The sequence below is a fragment of the Xyrauchen texanus genome, chromosome 50 (assembly GCF_025860055.1).
Source record: "Xyrauchen texanus isolate HMW12.3.18 chromosome 50, RBS_HiC_50CHRs, whole genome shotgun sequence".
Classification (NCBI taxonomy): Eukaryota; Metazoa; Chordata; class Actinopteri; order Cypriniformes; family Catostomidae; genus Xyrauchen; species Xyrauchen texanus.
The window spans coordinates 6,637,334-6,656,086 of record NC_068325.1 but is presented as its reverse complement, the minus strand read 5'-3'; the positions used below and the strand labels follow the sequence as shown (position 1 = coordinate 6,656,086).

At 42.0% G+C, this 18,753-nt stretch overlaps 1 protein-coding gene across 3 annotated transcripts; it reads right to left on the bottom strand.

Annotated features, from left to right (window-relative positions):
• Nucleotides 1-263: 263 nt before the first annotated feature.
• On the bottom strand, nt 264-18,063 carry LOC127641331 (ladderlectin-like). 3 transcript variants are annotated; one of them, XM_052124292.1, is made up of 6 exons: nt 2,081-2,127; nt 1,879-1,946; nt 1,608-1,693; nt 888-1,010; nt 645-759; nt 264-471 (listed from the first exon to the last, which is right to left on the bottom strand). In XM_052124292.1, exons 2-6 carry the CDS (start codon nt 1,937-1,939, stop codon nt 404-406), a joined length of 453 nt encoding a protein of 150 aa, XP_051980252.1. In that variant the 5' UTR covers nt 1,940-1,946; nt 2,081-2,127; the 3' UTR covers nt 264-403. The 3 variants fall into 3 exon arrangements, with proteins under 3 accessions (XP_051980252.1, XP_051980251.1, XP_051980250.1); XM_052124291.1 differs by lacking the exons at nt 645-759; nt 888-1,010; nt 1,608-1,693; nt 1,879-1,946; nt 2,081-2,127 and adding exons at nt 16,521-16,635; nt 16,764-16,886; nt 17,523-17,608; nt 17,782-17,849; nt 17,980-18,063 and having other exon boundaries at nt 305-471; XM_052124290.1 differs by lacking the exons at nt 264-471; nt 645-759; nt 888-1,010; ... (1 more) ...; nt 1,879-1,946; nt 2,081-2,127 and adding exons at nt 16,118-16,347; nt 16,521-16,635; nt 16,764-16,886; ... (1 more) ...; nt 17,782-17,849; nt 17,980-18,063.
• Between the last annotated feature and the right edge of the window lie 690 nt (nt 18,064-18,753).

The window sequence follows — 18,753 nt, the reverse complement described above, 5'->3', positions numbered from 1 at the left end:
CTATAAACCGATAATTTGTATTTTTTACAAGGAATTTTCATAGTATAATACTGAAAGTCTGGGTAAAACAAGGCTAAACAGTCAAATCTCTACATAAAAGTAATTGAAAAGTACCAAAAAAGAAATAATGACGGCCTGGTAAAAAGTTTATAATTCAGTTTTAACAAGACCTTCATATAAAATCGAAGTTGAAGAAATCCATATATATATATATACAGTATATTTACATGTTTTATGTAACTTTGAGTTAAACTCCACACGGCACAAGATTTGTTTTTCAGAGATTATTTTTTAATATACTGAAAGATATACAGTCTCAAATTAAAGTTACAGAATTATTCTTATTATTCTTATTTTTGCAGATACAGTCATAATATTGAAATATATGAAGCAACAAATGATCTTAAAGACTTTGAGCACAAAGGAAGCCTATTAAAACTGAACACGGGTCATCGTTCCAACGGCGATCACCTGAATGGACATTAAATACACTTTAATAGTTGTGTCTGAATTAAAATAGGGCATGCCGATTTATAAGTCACAGTACAAAACATTTTTATTTATATTACGATTGAATGTGAAACTACCACACCAGGACTATAAATAAATATTGAAAGATTCAAGAAACCAGATTGCTTTCTTACTGGTCCAGTTGATCTCCAAGCAGTTCTCAGGAACATTGTTGTAATTGTTCGGTTCATTAGAGCCCCAGTTGATGAAGTCAAAGGCAGACCCATCAGTCCACATCCATTGACCATCCTAATGAGTGAAAACAGGAAAACTGCTTTTCTCCATCCAGTCATTGCATTATTGTTATGTGCATACATTTATGTCCCTTCACAATGTGACTTCTGTTTCATCTTCATTTTAAAATAAGAATGACTTACTACTTCACCATCATGACCGCCAATCCAAGCACGTGAGGATACAGGCACTAGACTCAGTAGAAAATCATTGTCCAGTTTGCTCTGCACAGATGCCAGATTTCCATCAATGGTTTGACAGTTTTTCTGAAAGATACACAAAAGTATTAGTGACATTGCGTATTAGTATTTTTGATGTATTTTTTTTTTTTTTAGGGTCGGTCAATATTTTCCTCATTATTAGTTTCCTGCATTATTTATTTTCTAGCCTGATCTCATGAAAATGACTTAACTGTGTGAACATTTGTGCAAAAAGACATTAAGTGTTCGTTACACGTTTCACGGCAGTTTCGATGTGAAATGGCCACAATTAAATTGTCTCCCTAACAGATGAGTTTTTTAAGGTTAATTCCTACCACCCTTCCTTAAACCTAAACCTAACCGATGGCATCATCAAAAGCAACAGTGAGATGAAAGCACAATTTCTGAAGCAACCACGTCATTCTGTAGTGCTTCTATGCAGGGATGAATTACCGACCAGGCCAGTGGGGCCAGTTCCCAGGGGCCCTTGACTACCAGGGGGTCCTTGAATGCCCGGTGATGCCCAGGGCTTTAAGGCTGCGCAATCTAGTTTGGTAATCCCCAAGCTTCAAAACCCTTTTGGGCATGAACAACCCCCCCAACAACTTTTGGGCATGAACAATGAACACTCCACCCCCCACACTCAACAACGTTTAACATTACCTCTGCTGTTGGCCAGTTAACCTGCTGAGGGAAGTATTTGTAGCATTGTACTCCAAAAGGTTTCCATCCAAAGGGGCACTTTTTAGCTGCACAGTACACAAACTTTAGTGTCTTACAATATTCACAACCAACAACATTTTATTGATTAATATTGTAAGTTTCCTGTTATCCATATCCATTACTAAACAACTCCTTACATTTTTGCCAAATTTGTGATTGTTCATTCCATCTTGAATGACAATGAGTTTTTGCAATGGAACATAAATGTTACCTGCTGCACTCTGTAGGGAGAATAAACAGAAAAGAAGCAGAAGATTTCTCAGCATTGCCATGATAAACCTGGAAATGAATAAGCAGCAAATGTAATATGTCTGCACTCATACTGTATACTGCACACACAGTGAATGTTAAAGATAAATCACAGAGGTACTTTAAGAAGAAAGGTTGAGTAAAGTGCTGCATTCAAAACTTACCAGGTTTTTCAGATAGTTGCCTTTAGCTTCAGTGTCGATTGTGTGACGCTTCATGAAGAACCCCACTTTTATAATTGAAATGACACAATAACAATAAACAAACATCATGGGATGAAATTGTATTTGATTGTCTGGGATAAGATCTATGTATTTGAGTACCATTCACCTTTATGTGTCCTGTCAATAACATGAATATGAGATGTTATCAAGTAAAACAATAAAACACCTTTATTTGCACTATTATCATGGAGCTTTGGAGATTCTCAGGAAGAGCGATCACAGTCAAACATCTGTAAAAACATCTTGTGATATGTGTCTAAAACTTTCAATCAAACTTTTGTAAATTCAAGTCAAGTACAAAGAGTGCTGTTGTGGGTGGGTTGTAACACCACCTGAAAACATTTGACATTTATGCATGAATTAATTGTGGTAATCAGATTGTACTTGTTCATAATAATGATATTATGCCACACCCTTGGAAAGATTTTCATTGAAAATGGTGAACGCAAAGGAAACATTCTAATAATAAAAATAATAAAAAGGTTCAAATTTACATTTTATTTATGTATTGCATGTCAAAGTAAATTTTTTACATAATCAATCAATTGTCCAACATTATTTTAAAACTGAGGAAAAGAGAAGACATTAAATCAACATATGATCACATGAGTTTGCCGAATAATAGTAAAACAAGTGCACATTTAAGATTTACATATCCTCATTAGAGAGTTTATCATTTTACATGTATACCTTTCATTAAATAAATATGCAGTATACCGTGTTGCACTTTCAACAAAGAAATGATCAATCATTCCTTATTTACCCTTTCCAGTAGAGATAATTGTTAGATAGACTTCCATTTTAAACCGATTTTGAGCTAAAATATAATATGCTTTGCAGCATAGTAAAATATGTTCTTTCTTGTACTTTCAAATACTTCAATGAATTCATTTTCATCTATTGCACTGTTTCCACATGTCCCCCAGAACATCTTTGACAAAAATATGTGCTAAATAATTTAATAATGCAATTAAGAGTTTAGAGTTACATTTTCACCGTGTCCCTTGATTTATTGACCACTCTGTTTTGTCATGATACTATGACCTTTAATTGAAGATATATCTTATGAAGTGATATCACACACACACACAGTTATTTGAAGTGTGTAACTCTTTTATTTTATTTATATTTTCCTTTCTTTTGTGGTGTTTGTGGTCATATGTGGTCAAGTATATGTCCACCCTGTTATGGGAAGATATATGGGACATTAATTAGTGTGTGTTGTTTGTGTGTGTGAGTGTTTCTGTGTGAGTGTTTGTGTGTGTGTGTTGTTGACACTATGGGTCTCTCTTGAGTGCCGAATATGCCTCTGATCTATGAAAAAAGGCCAATGAGAAGTTGGCAGACAGTATTTGCATACCCTGCACCCGGACATACGGGTATAAAGGCGAGGAAATAAAGGCGATTTCTCCCCACCTTTGACAGTCATAAAAGCTGCCTGGGCTGCGATTACACACAGGCAGCGTTTTATGAATGGTCTAGTGCGAGAACATAGACATGACAGCATTGCGGTCGCGGCTTTCTGTTGTCATGAGAGAAAGCCACTTCAGACGCCATTGCCTCCTTCCTACAGGATTGGGGCAGAGGCCGCGGGCGATGAAGGCGATTTGGGGACAATGATGGGCTCTGTTCGCTGGGTAAATCCCCTCGAACCACCCGCCTCCCCGGCATGCTTACTTGCTTCCGTCCGAGCTCGGGATGAGCCGGCCGGCCGGTCCCTTGAGCTCCCGGAATTGGATGACGACATCGCCCGCTGCATCGGAGAGCGTTACTGCGACATCTGATGCTGATGACTCGCCACCTTTGGGTCTGCACGCCCAGTCTGAGCCTGACGCACAGAGGTCCGCTATGCTTTCCCCCCGTCTCACGGACCCCTTCGAGGACCTGGAAGGCTCCCTAGCGCTACTGAGACGGACTACCCAGAGATCAAGACGTTTGCTCCAATTTGTTCCAAATTCCAGCGCGCGGAAATCGTTACTCGTCTTCTCAAAAACGCGATAGAGCCTGTCCCTTCAACCGAGATGAAGAAGGGTTTCTACAACCCTTACTTCATTGTACCCAAGAAAGGCGGCATCTTACCGACCGATCTTGGACTTGTGAATTTTCAACCGGGCCTTGCACAAACTCCCGTTCAAGATGTTCACGCAAAAACACATCTTAACTTGCATCCGGCATTTAGATTGGTTCGCAGCGGTAGACCTGAAGGTCGTGTACTTTCACGTCTCAATTCTGCCTCGACACCGACCCTTCTTACAGTTCACGTTCGACGGCCAGGCGTATCAGTACAAAGTCCTCCCCTTCGGTATGTCTCTGTCCCCTCGCGTCTTCACGAAAGTCGCAGAGGCAGCTCTTGCCCCGCTCCGAGAAGCCGGCATCTGCATACTCAATTACCTCGACTACTGGCTCATACTGACCCACTCCCGAGAGTTACTATGCACTCACAGAGACCAGGTGCTCAGGCACCTCAGCCACTTGGAGACTCAACTCAACCGAGAAAAGAGCAAACTCACCCCGGTTCAGAGTATCACTTTTCTCAGCATGGAGTTAGACTCAATCTCAATGTTAGCACATCTCTCCAACGAGCGTGCGCAGTCAGTGCTGGACTACCTCACCACCTTTATGCCAGGCACAACGGTCCCTTTAAAATTCTTCCAGAGGCTCCTGGGGCATATGGCATCCTCCGCGGCGGTCGCACCGCTGGGGTTGATGCATATGAGACCACTTCAGCACTGGCTTCAGACTCGAGTCCCGAGATGAGCATGGTGCCGCGGCACGCACCGTGTGACGATCACCCCCGCCTGCCGCCAGACATTCAAACCCTGGACAGACCTCTGCTTTCTACGGGCAGGAGTACTCTTGCAGCAGGTGTCCCGACGTGTCTTGCTCACGCCCGACGCCTCCAAATTGGGTTGGGGCACTGTGGGGCACGCAGCTGCGGGCCGTTAGAGAGGGGCGCAACTGCGCTGGCATATCAATTGCCTAGAGTTGCTGACTGTTTTAATTGCCCTGCGGAAGTTCCTCCCGTTAGTTCGGGACAAACATGTCCTAGTCAGGTCAGACAGCACCACCGTGGTAGCGTACATAAATCACCAAGGCGGCGTATGCTCCCGCCACATGTCACGACTCGCCCGTGACTCAGGTCGCTGCGTGCCACTCACATCCCCGGCAACCTCAATGTGGTAGCGGACGTACTGTCACGACAACGCTTGCCCAGCGGAGATTGGAGGCTTCACCCCCAGGCAATCCAGCTGATTTGGGAACGGTTCGGCAAGGCCCAGGTAGACCTGTTTGCCTCCCGAGAAACCTCCCACTGCCCGCTCTGGTATCCCCGAACAGAGGCTCCCCTCGGGGCAGACGCACTGGCACACAGCTGGCTTGCGGGGCTGCGCAAGTACGGAAATCAAGGAACGAAGGTTACATACGTAACCTAGACATTTTGTGTGCTTAAAAAAAACTGTTGAAGTTGCTGTTTATGTGACTTTAAATGACAAGCGCATCCTAATGTCGATAGCATATTTCACTGATGTATTGACTGTGCGTATGAACTGTTATTGTCTGTTTTATTAAATAAAGATGGTTTGTGACAGCCTCTCACCTAAAAATTGCATCAAGGGTTTCCATTGGAACAGTTTGCATTTTGCAAAAATTCGACAAAATGCGAATAAGGAAAATAGAAATCCTTCCCGTTTCCATCCAGTATATTAATCTAACCATCACGTTATCTTGAGAGAGCCCGTCTTGTCACGATGGAGCGGCTGAATTACTTTATTTGCATTTGCATGGATTGGAACAGTTATACCTTGTTTTATTAAATGCTGCCAGGAGACGCCACGTAATAAGTGTAATATCTGATATAAAGAGGGCTGAAATGGACTGCTATGCCCACGCTCCACCAGCCTGCGCATATCTGGGAGCACCTGCACTCAAAACTGTTCTGGCGCATTGTGAGGACCCACTTTGGGTTAAACATTTCCAAATGTCAAGGGATTTGTTCAAAGAATTGTGTGCCTTGGTTGGACCAGTTGTTAGGCCAGTCACATCAAGCTCTCCCACACTCATAACATGCGCACCAATGTTCAAAACATGTAGTCGTTTGGCAAATAAACTATTTTCATCACCTTAATGCTTATATATATTTGTTTGTTGTTATTATGTCTCCTTGTTAGTGTTTGGTCTCTTTATATTTGATATTTTAACACTTTAGGTTATTATTCTTCCATGGGTTCCATTAAACTTAAAATATTTTATACCTGTTGAATAATGTTACTTTAAATAATATTAAATGAAACCCCATATCACTGGTATCAGTATTCAGAATGTATAAACCCATCTTAAATCAACTTCAACGCACTCTGAAACACTCAAATAATAAATAACAATTTATTTATGTAAACACAAAGATGTCAGATTTCAGAAAGTACACAAATATGAATTAAAACAAAAGTATGTAAATTAAATACAGTATATCTTCAATAAGTCTCAAAGCTTTCATTCAAAACGTATTCAACTCAAAATATCAATTCTTCACTAAAATGGATTTCACCTCCTGGCATTAGAAATCTGTCTCATCCATGATTGCAGTGGTTACTTCATTCATTGTTTTAGTTAATGGCAGATTGGAAACACAACAGGAATATTTAGTGGGGAAATAGTCCTTATTTGTCTTCACTCCCGTTGCTGTAATATTAGTTCTATCGGGAAGATAAGCAGGCTTGAGTGAAGTTTAAAATGCCATTTATTTAATAAATGTAAAACAGAAAGTAATGTCTCTCTCTTTGGCGTAGGCCCCGTCCGGCAGTCCGAGGGAGTTGTATCCGGAACGTCATATCCTGGCGGAGATAGGAGGCAGGGGCAAGGAGCCTACCCCCGTGTTGCACAGGGCTCAACTAGTGGTGGTGGGGTGGTGGAGGTTGCCGTGTTAGCATACTATAACAGCAATGTGATAGATTGTGAGCAGACTTATAAAGCAATGGCTTACATGAGATTGGCTAGGAATTACCTAGCTAATGATGTGATGATGTATAGCTGCTAGTCTTCCCGCTTGAACTACGCTGCGCTTCCATTTCTATTGGGAAGACACGCAGGCTTGAGTGAAGTTTAAGATGCCATTTATTTGATAAATGTAAAACAGAAAGGAATGTTTCTCTCTTTGGCGAAGGCCCTGTCCGGCAGTCCGAGGGAGTTGTACCCGGAACTGCCATGTCCTGCCGTAGATAAGAGGTAGGGGCGAGGAGCCTACCCCCGTGCGGGACAGGGCTCAACTGGTGGTGGTGGGGTGGTGGAGGTTGCCATGTTAGCACACTGAAACAGCAATGTGATAGATTGTGAGCAGACATATAAAGCAATGGCTTACATGCGATTACATGCATTTCTGGCTCTCGTTTTGACAGACTAACTAATTACATACACAAAATAAAGTTTTTCGCGCTATAAAGAGGAAACATGGAGACAACTGCTCCCCATGCATTCTACACTTATCTCCCCTCTCGTCTACCTCTACTCCTCCCCTTGCACTTCAACCCAAATCACTTATTGGACTTCTAACACAGGTAAGTTCACACTATTGACTCTACACTAAACATAAAACACACACACATACTAAATGAAATACGTTTTCAACACAACAACAAATAACTCAATTAAAACAATATACACTGCAACATTTATTTAAAGGTGCAGTATGTAAAATGTAAAAAAATGTTGCCAATGTGTGAACGGCTTCTAACGCAACTTTAAAAATGAGCCCTTCCCGGACTTCCTAGGTTACCTATTAAAACCTGTAGACTGATTTTCATGCGAAGGGAGCGGGTCGCTTTTGCGGGGAAAATCCAAAGGATGTGATGTTTATGCACGCTCCCGAGAGCCTTGACTCAGACAGAAGTCTTCTCTTCCGCTATTCAAAGGTGACAACAAACTGGAACACTAGGTAACGTTATCTTACAGATGGAATCCAGTAAACGGCCAGCTCCCAGCAAAACACAGACTCCTACACAAACACAGAGTAACCAAAAAAACTAAACAAATAACATTTTCTACTGAATCCCATCTGGCTAAGTGGGAACACGTGAACATCGGCAGGGCATTTGATTCCTGGAGGGACCTTCATTTGGTTTTGGGGATCAAAACTGACCCTGAATTGGTGTTCTTCTTATTGGACAGATACATTTACATAACTGCAAAGCATGTGAAATATATTTCCATGAGGATTGATCTGTGTAATTTTAGCTAAACTACAATAACACATGAAATTAATGCTAGACAATGTTCAAGATAATGGAAAAAGCTCCATTCAATAGTGTAACATAACTTGGTTATACAGAAAATATATACATTCGATTATTATAAAACAATTGTGCATCGATATATCAAAATGACAGTTGTGATGGAATCACATCAATACTGAATTGTATCAACATATTTATAATATAGTCTATTTTATAAACCGCTACTGTCATCATCCATCAAATGTAGCTAACAACTATTAATAAAGCTGGCTAGCTAGCTAACGGCAACATAGGATATCGTATAAATGCAGTCAATGTATCATGCAAAGAAAAGTGATTACAGTCTCGCATAGTCAGACCTTCATCCACACATTGTTTTAGCCCTGTTCCAGCACTGGAGAGTCAAATATAATATATAGTCTCAATATTATTTGGTAGTTTGTAGTAAAACTGTGTGATTTTTATTATGCTACCTCATCTGTCAGCATGATGCCGATGAATCACGTTCCCTTTCAAAAAGCTATACTTATGATGCTGCACTGAAAAAGCGATTTGGGAACAACTTTAGGTGCGATCAGCTGTGAATATGTGTGCAAAACGTCAATGAACATTGACCGGAATTTATAGCCTCTGCTGGTGTAATCATTGGATGCACCTGTGGTAGGGCTATAAATAGATGCTTCACAGGTGCATTGTCAGATCTTTTGTCTTCAGATAACTCTGTGTGTGTGTGTGTGTGTGTGTGTGTGTGTGTGTGTGTGTGTGTGTGTGTGTGTGTGTGTGTGTGTGTGTGTGTGTGTGTGTGTGTGTGTGTGTGTGTGTGCTTCATGAGCATGTCAGAACTTTCTTTCCTCTGTTAGGAGTTAGAATTTGTTAGGCAGTGCACAGAAAACCTTTCCGTTTTTTCTCTTCTTTCTCAAAAAAACCCCAGAATGACTGAAAGTCAGAGCAAACAATGTGTATTCCCTTGTCTACGCTCTATGGCTGAGAGGGACACGCATTCGCTTTGCTTTGTTTGTTTGGGGGAAGAGCATGCTGCACTCGCGTTGGGGCAGGGCGGGTGCGAGCATTGCGATCTGCTTTCGGTCAAAATGCTTCGCGCTTGTCTCGCTTACTTCCGGGAGTCAGCGCCCACACTTCATTCATGCGGCTCTCGTATGGATCTGGCTGAGGAGCAAGAGACGGGTCCGTCCCTTTCGCTCGCTCTCTCCCCAGACCCAGCTGGTCCTTCTCGTGACCCTGAACCACGCTCCGGCGCCTCTTTGGTTCATGAGGGGAACTTTGAGTCTCTTGAGTCTGCAGACTTTGAGTTACCCACCTCTGAGCTTTCCGGGCATGATATTAAATCATCAGAGGAATTACTCGAGGTGATTACTCGTGTGGTGGCCAGGCTTCAATTAGACTGGCCACGTGAACAAGTGACCCCCAAACGCTCCAAGTTGGAGGACAGATTTCTGTCTGGTGGCCAGGGGAAGGGAACGCCTTATCAGTCCCTTCTCTTCTTTGATGACCTCCATGACAAGCTCTCTTGTTCACTGAGGAAACCTTATACTTCCCGCGTCCACGTGCCCTCGACGTCGATATATTCGACTATTGTGGGTGCTGAGACACGGGGGTATTTGATGATGCCGCCGGTTGAAGAGACACTTGCGGATTATCTCTCGCCGGGTTCAGCATCATCACCAAAATGACCCTCTCTCCCTACAAAGCCATGCAGGACTAACTCCACGCTAGTAGGGAAGGCTTATCAAGCAGCGGGTCATGCTGGTGCTGCTCTGCAGTGTTACAGGTATACCAGGCTGATCTGCTGAAGGACCTGTGTGTGGGTACCACTCTCGACGAGGAAGCTTTCTCTGAGCTTCGTCCAGCCACGGATCTATCTCTCCGTGCGACCAGACAGACAGCCCGTGCCATTGGCTGGTCTATGTCTGCTTTGATCAGCACGGAGAGACACCTATTGCTCAACCTAATCATCAGAGATAAGGACAGAGTTTTCCTTCTTGATGCCCCGGTTTTGCCTTCTGGCATGTTTGGGGACGCTATGAATACAGTTATCTCCAGGTTCCAGGAGGCCAAAAGCCACGAGGAAGCATTTGGGCAGTTTCTTCCTCGTCGCACTCAGGGGGTGGGGCCGTCTGCCACCCAGACCTGCTCTGGTCCTCCTAGAAGGGAGGCTGAGTCGTGCTCCCCCTCGTAAAGCCTGGGGACAGGCTCGTCACCCTCGGCAGCCCCCAAAGCAAGACCTCAGGGGAATAATTTCTAAGAGGAAGAAACCCTAACGGTCTTGTGCCCAGCCTTGTGGGGGTAGCCCCACTCGGGATGGGGCACGTGTATCATCCACTTTGGCCCTCCCGGTACTCTCACGAAACCTCTCCATTCCCGCCACCTCTGGTGTTTCGGGAGTTAGAGGCTTCCAACGAAAAGTTGGGTGTACCGTTGCTTCATGTCTTAGTCCAGGATGCGGAACACTCGACATCCCCTCAACAGGAAGTGTCAAAATGAATACCCATCTCAGAGAACCTGGCTGGGTGGAAACTTCTGCCAGGTATTTCTATGTGGGTCCTAAGAACAGTAGAAAAAGGCTACAGAATTAAATTAGCTCGCCGCCCTCTGTGTTTCTACGGCGTGGTCCCCACTACCATAAAACCGGAGCAGACATGTCTACTGTGGAAAGAACTGCAAAATATCTTGGTCAAAGGGGCCATAGAACGTGTTCCCCTTCCAGAGAAAGAGACAGGTTTTTACAGCAAATACTTCCTGGTTCCCTAGAAGGGCAGGGGGTTATGTCCGATTTTGACCTTCGAGGCTTGAATCGTTCCGAGGGCGTTCAAGTTCAAGATGCTAACTATCAAGATGGTCGTGTCACAAATCCAACATCACGATTGTTTGGTCACGATTGATCTCATGGACGCGTACTTTCATATAAAAAGTCTGCCACAACACAGAATGTTCTTGAGGTTCGCTTTCGGGGGCGAAGCTTTCCAATATCGGGTTATTCAATTCGGTCTAGCCTTATCACCCCGCACATTCACAGAATGCATGGACGCATCCCTGGCTCCTTTGCGACTCCGGGGCATCCACATTCTAAATTACATAGACGACTGGCTGATACTAGCACAGTCACAAGAACTGGCATTGCAGCACAGGGATATCATCTTAGCTCATCTGGTTTCTCTGGGGTTGAGGCTCAACACCAAGAAAAGCGTCCTCTCTCCCACTCAGAAAACGACTGTAACGACCTCCTCCGAGGGATGACACTTGACACAGCGGCTCAGAGGTGAGGTTCTTTATTCTTTTCAATCACAACGTGCACAGAGCACTTTTAAACAGTCAGCTTTTATCACACACAAACACAGTAATTCTTATGTCCCTCTCTCCCTCTCATGGAGGCCCTCTGGCTGCCTTTTATGCCGCTCTCCCCGTGCTCACTGAAATTAGAGACAGGTGTTAGACATAATCTAGCTCAGGTGTAAGCGCCCTTACCGCTTTTCTCTCCCGGACGGGCGCTTGACCACGCCCCCGCTGCCACAACGACCTATCTGGGGATCGTGTGGAATTCGATCACAATGCGACCACAATTGTCTCCCGCTCAAATTGAGACCATTCAGAACACCCTGAGCAGTCATGCTAGGCCAAGGTTGCACTGTACGACAGTATCAACGACTACTAGGTCTCATGGCAACTGTGTCCTCGGTGATCCCTTTGGGCCTTTTTGCACATGAGACAATTTCAGTTGTGGCTCAAAAGCCAGGGATTTCATCCAAGGGCCAATCCACTAGGCTGATAAGGGTTACGCGCCGTATGCTACATGCCCTTTCTATTTGGTTCAGACTCTGGTTCAGTTCCTCACTTTGGGTCCCACTCTAGGTGGGTCTTGCCGTCGCATGTTGCTAATGACAGACGCCTTCCTGACATGCTGGGTAGCGGCCTTAAGTGGTCGTCCGGCTTAAGGGGAAAGGGAGGGTCGTCAGCTCGAGTGTCACATTAACTGTCTCGAGTTGATGGCTGTAAATCTGGCCCTGAAATACTTCCTCCACAGGCTGCCATGTCTTGGTGCAGGTGGACAACACAGCGGTTGTCTCTTACATAAACCATCAAGGAGGTCTACGTTCATGCCAGCTGAACAGACTGGCGGCAGATTCTCCTTTGGGCCCAGGGCAAGCTCCTGTTGATCAGAGCAGCTTATATGCCTGAATGGGAGCAGATTTACTGTCCTGACAGGAAACTCCACCCCGAGGTAGTGGAACAAATCTGGTTGAGTGCTTACAAGAGCAGAAGTGGATCTCTTCGCCTCCCAACAGACAGCGCAATGCCCCTCTACTTCTCTCTGAGTCACCAAGCCCCCCCCCTGGGTCTGGACACAATGGCACATACATGGCCCAGAATGTTCCTGTATGCTTCCCCCCCGGTTTCTCTGCTCCAGGAAGTCTTTGCCAGAGTTTGATAGCGCCATATTGGCCGAACAGGATATGGTTCTTGGAGATAATGTCTCTCCTCGAACGACTGCATGCGTTTTTCCCTCTACTATAAGAAGTTACGCCAATAAATGGGGTGTCTTTGAAAGATGGTGCAGTGCACATAATGCAGATCCAGTTAAACTGCCGGATTGCTTCATTTCTGGACTTTCTGCAGGAAAAATTGTCAGCAGGCCCCGCCACTCTCAGGGTCTATGTGGCTGCCATTTCGGCTTGCCACGCCTTGATTGAAGGGGTGCCGTTGGGGAGACATCCTCTACTCATTTCATTTGTGGAGCTTTGCGACTGAGGCCTCCTGCCAGGACAAGGACCCCTTGATGGGACTTAGCAATAGTCCTTGGGGTCTGGTTGAGACCCCCTTCGAACCTCTAGAGTCAGCGTCTGATAAACTGCTGACTCTCAATATGGGTTTTCTTATGGCAATCACCTCTCTAAGTGGAATTGGGGATGTGCAGGCTCTGTCTGTCTTGCCAGCCTGCTTAGATTTTGCCCCAGGAATGGCTAAAGCAATTTTGCACCCTCACCCTGACTACCTGCCTAAGGTTCCTTTCTCGACCTTACATCCGGTCTCTCTCAAAGCCTTCTGCTTCCCGGCACTTACAAAACAGGAAAGACTTCACAGACTTTGTCCAGTCTGTGCCCTTCAGATTTATGTCCACCGCACTAGCCAGTGGCGTAAGTCAAGTTAACTATTTGTTTGCCATGGGGGCTGCAACAGGGGGGGCGGCCGCCACCAAGCAGACTATGTCGCATTGGGTGAGGGACGCTATTGACCTGGCCTATGAGGCGCGCGGTCAAGCTTCGCCAGTAGGTTTCAGGGCTCATTCTACCAGAGGGGACACCTCCTCTAAAGCCTTGGCTAGTGGTTTCCCTGTGCAGCATGTTTGTGATGCGGCAGGCTGGTCCTCTCCACATACATTCATAAGGTTTTATAGTTTGGATATTCATGCCACTCCGGGCTCTTATGTCCTTGAGTCGACATCTCAAGCTCATGTTTGAGACCTCTCACGCTCTTGTGAGCAAACTACACAACTGTAGGGGTCCGGACAGCCACAGTGTGGTGGCGTGGGTATTCTCATTCCCAAAGCGCTTTTTCAGCACAGCATCATAAGTGTAGCTTTTTGAAAGGGAACTTCTCGGGTTATTAAGTGTAACCCTTGTTCCCTGATAAAAGCGGAAGATGATGCGCTTCATTGCGGCACTGCGATGCCCCAGCAGTTTTATACCTACTTAATAATTTTAATTGAAATTATTTGATATCAGTAGTTAAAAATGCACCACTGAGAGCAGCAAAAGACAATTTATATAATTACGGGACAAACCAGTTCAATGGTCCTGCATCTGGGAAGAGCATTTAAAACTAACATGGGTGCAGTGTGACACACAGTATTTTCACAAAGTTTAATAGCATAAGTTGTATTTAAATGCATTTTTATTTTCACATTTAGCAGCAAAGTAAATGTACAGTGCAAAATATGGTGAGCAAATATCCAATCGTGTCGGAAGCTAATTGTTTTTGCTTTGGTTGCTTTGGTTTTAGAGAGAATCTCTATACATGTAAAACAATTTATAAAATAATAATCACAATTTACTCAACAGTACTGTGGCATCACCTCAGTAGATTGAAAAGTTATGGGTCAGAAGCCTACTCGTTGTTAGGTGGTCCACACGACTCCAGTGGTTAAATCCATGTCTTCAGAAGAGATATGATAGGTGTGGGTGAGAAACAGATCAATATTTAAGTCCTTTTTTAAATAAATTCTCCTTCCTTTACAGTAGGTGACGATATGCATGAAGAATGTGAATCACCAAAAACAAAAGAAGAATGTGAAAGTGAAAGTTGAGATTTATTGTAAAAAAGGACTTCAATATTGATCTGTTTCCCGCTCAAATCTATCATATCACTTCTGAAGACATGGATTTAAGGAGTCATATGGATTACTGTTATGCTGCTTTTATGTGCTTTTGGAGCATTGACATTTTGGGATCCATTCACTTGCATTGTTAAGACTTACAGAGCTGAAATATTCATCTAAAAATCTTTGTTTATGTTCAACAGATGAAAGAAAGTCAAACACATCTGGACGGCATGAGAGTAAATGATGAGAGAATTGTATTTTTGGGGAAACTATCCCATTAATGCCCTCCAGGACTATATAAACCGGTGAACTCAGTGAACCGTAGAGAGTACAGTAATATGAAGACAAAACCAAATTCTGGAGATTTTTAGCCAATTTTGTTTTTCTGGTCCGAAAAAACAAACAAACAATAAACAGGACACATGTCACCATACATTACATGTGCTAAATTGTGAAGTCAAATCACAAAACATTTGGTGTCTCTGAAAAGCCTGTTGTGTCTGCTTTAAGATACCCTAAGATGTACAATGATGGCAAGGAGGGTCTTAGAGAAATATATATATATATATATATAACTACATTTCCTCTACAAAAGACAGCAATGAATGACTGAGTCTCAAGAGGATATTTTGATAAAATTGCAGCTTGATTGTAAATGACAGCCAATAAAAATATTCACTAGTGATATTTACTTTGAATTTATTTTCTTCTCATTTTACATCTCAAGCTTTTCACTGGCACTTTTGTAAACTCAAACAAATACACTAACTTTTGAAAAGAAATGTAGGACAAAATTTGTTTGGTGTGGTGGAATTTACCAAAAGTCATAACTTTTGAAAAAAAAAAAATAATAGTAATAATAATATATATATATTGAAATGGTTTATGTTTATTTCACTATTTGTTTAGATGATCTTAGTTTTAAACACTATAAACCTATAATTTGTATTTTTTATAATGAATTTTCATAGTATAATACTGAGAGTCTGGAGTGGTGGTGGCGTAGTGGACAAAAGCACATAACTGGTAATCAGAAGGTCACTGGTTCAATCCCCACAGCCACCACCATTGTGTCCTTGAGCAAGACACTTAACTCCAGGTTGCTCCGGGGGGATTGTCCCTGTAATAAGTGCACTGTAAGTCGCTTTGGATAAAAGCGTCTGCCAAATGCATAAATGTAATATAATGTAATGTAAAACAAGACAAAAACAGTCAAATCTGTACATAAATGTAATTGAAAAGTACCAAAAAATAAATGATGACGGCCTGGTAAAAAGTTTATAATTCAGTTTTAACAAGACCTTCATATGTAATATGGGATATGAAATTGCCTGAAGTTGAAGAAATCCATATATATATATATACAGTATATTTACATGTTTTATGCTAACTTTGAGTTAAACTCCACATGGCACAAGATTTGTTTTTCAATGCTTTTAATGATTTAAGAGTCTTTCAGAGATTATTTTTTAATATACTGAAAGATATACAGTCTCAAAGTAAAGTTACAGAATTATTCTTATTATTCTTATTTTTGCAGATACAGTCATAATATTGAAATGTATGAAGCAACAAATGATCTTAAAGACTTTGAGCACAAAGGAAGCCTATTAAAATTGAACACGGGTCATCGTTCCAACGGCGTTCACCTGAATGGACATTAAATACACTTTAATAGTTGTGTCTGAATTAAAATAGGGCATGCCGATTTATAAGTCACAGTACAAAACATTTTTATTTATATTACGATTGAATGTGAAACTACCACACCAGGACTATAAATAAATATTGAAAGATTCAAGAAACCAGATTCCTTTCTTACTGGTCCAGTTGATCTCCAAGCAGTTCTCAGGAACATTGTTGTAATTGTTCGGTTCATTAGAGCCCCAGTTGGTGAAGTCAAAGACAGACCCATCAGTCCACATCCATTGACCATCCTAATGAGTGAAAACAGGAAAACTGCTTTTCTCCATCCAGTCATTGCATTATTGTTATGTGCATACATTTATGTCCCTTCACAATGTGACTTCTGTTTCATCTTCATTTTAAAATTAGGATGACTTACTACTTCACCATCATGACCGCCAATCCAAGCACGTGAGGATACAGGAACTAGACTCAGTAGAAAATCATTGTCCAGTTTGCTCTGCACAGATGCCAGATTCCCACCAACACTTTGACAGTTTTTCTGAAAGATACACAAAAGTATTAGTGACATTGCGTATTAGTATTTTTGATGTATACTTTTAATTCTTAAACAATTCCTAATAAGCATTTGATTTTTTGATTTTTTTAGGGTCTGTAAATATTTTCCTCATTATTAGTTTCCTGCATTATTTATTTTCTAGCCTGATCTCATGAAAATGACTTAACTGTGTGAACATTTGTGCAAAAAGACATTAAGTGTTCGTTACACGTTTCACGGCAGTTTCGAGGTGAAATGGCCACAATTAAATTGTCTCCCTAACAGATGAGTTTTTTAAGGTTAATTCCTACTACCCTTCCTTAAACCTAAACCTAACTGATGGCATCATCAAAAGCAACAGTGAGATGAAAGCACAATTTCTGAAGCAACCACGTCATTCTGTAGTGCTTCTATGCAGGGACGAATTACCGACCAGGCCAATGGGGCCAGTTCCCAGGGGCCCTTGACTACCATGGGGTCCTTGAATGCCCGGTGATGCCCAGGGCTTTAAGGCTGCGCAATCTAGTTTGGTAATCCCCAAGCTTCAAAACCCTTTTGGGCATGAACAACCCCCCCAACAACTTTTGGTTATGAACAATGAACACTCCACCCCCCACACTCAACAACGTTTAACATTACCTCTGCTGTTGGCCAGTTAACCTGCTGAGGGAAGTATTTGTAGCATTGTACTCCAAAAGGTTTCCATCCAAATGGGCACTTTTTAGCTGCACAGTACACAAACTTTAGTGTCTTACAATATTCACAGCCAACAACATTTTATTGATTAATACTGTAAGTTATTACAGTTATCCATATCCATTACTAAACAACTCAAATTTGTGATTGTTCATTCCAACTTGAATGACAATGAGTTTTTGCAATGGAACATAAATGTTACCTGCTGCACTCTGCAGGGAGAATAAACAGAAAAGAAGCAGAAGATTTCTCAGCATTGCCATGATAAACCTGGAAATGAATAAGCAGCAAAGGTGATATGTCTGCACTCATACTGTATACTGCACACACAGTGAATGTTAAAGATAATGTTAAAGTTACTTGAGTAAATTTTGAGTAAAGTGCTGCATTCAAAACTTACCAGGTTTTTCAGATAGTTGCCTTTAGCTTCAGTGTCGATTGTGTGACGCTTCATGAAGAACCCCACTTTTATAATTGAAATGACACTGAGTGAACAAACATCATGGGATGAAATTGTATTTGATTGTCTGGGATAAGATCTATGTATTTGAGTACCATTCACCTTTATGTGTCCTGTCAATAACATGAATATGAGATGTTATCAAGTAAAACAATAAAACACCTTTATTTGCACTATTATCATGGAGCTTTGGAGATTCACAGAAGAGCGATCACAGTCAAACATCTGTAAAAACGTCTTGTGATATGTGTCTAAAACTTTCAGTCAAACTTTTGTAAATTCAAGTCAAGTACAAAGAGTGCTGTTGTGGGTGGGTTGTAACACCACCTGAAAACATTTGACATTTATGCATGAATTAATTGTGGTAATCAGATTGTACTTGTTCATAATAATGATATTATGCCACACCCTTGGAAAGATTTTCATTGAAAATGGTGAACGCAAAGGAAACATTCTAATAATAAAAATAATAAAAAGGTTCAAATTTACATTTTATTTATGTATTGCATGTCAACGTACATTTTTTACATAATCAATCAATTGTCCAACATTATTTTAACACTGAGGAAAAGAGAAGACATTAAATCAACATATGATCACATGAGTTTGCCAAATAATAGTAAAACAAGTGCACATTTAAGATTTACATATCCTGATAAGAGAGTTTATCATTTTAATATTTACAAGTATACCTTTCATTAAATAAATATGCAG

Excerpts from the sequence above, each read along its gene's own strand:
- LOC127641331 (XM_052124291.1), bottom strand. The coding sequence starts at position 17,842 with ATGGCAATGCTGAGAAATCTTCTGCTTCTTTTCTGTTTATTCTCCCTG. Across the intron at positions 17,609-17,781 it reads CTCCCTGCAGAGTGCAGCAG|CTAAAAAGTGCCCATTTGGA; the intron begins GTAACATTTATG and ends TGTACTGTGCAG. Across the intron at positions 472-16,520 it reads CTTGGAGATCAACTGGACCA|GTGATCGCCGTTGGAACGAT; the intron begins GTAAGAAAGGAA and ends ATGTCCATTCAG.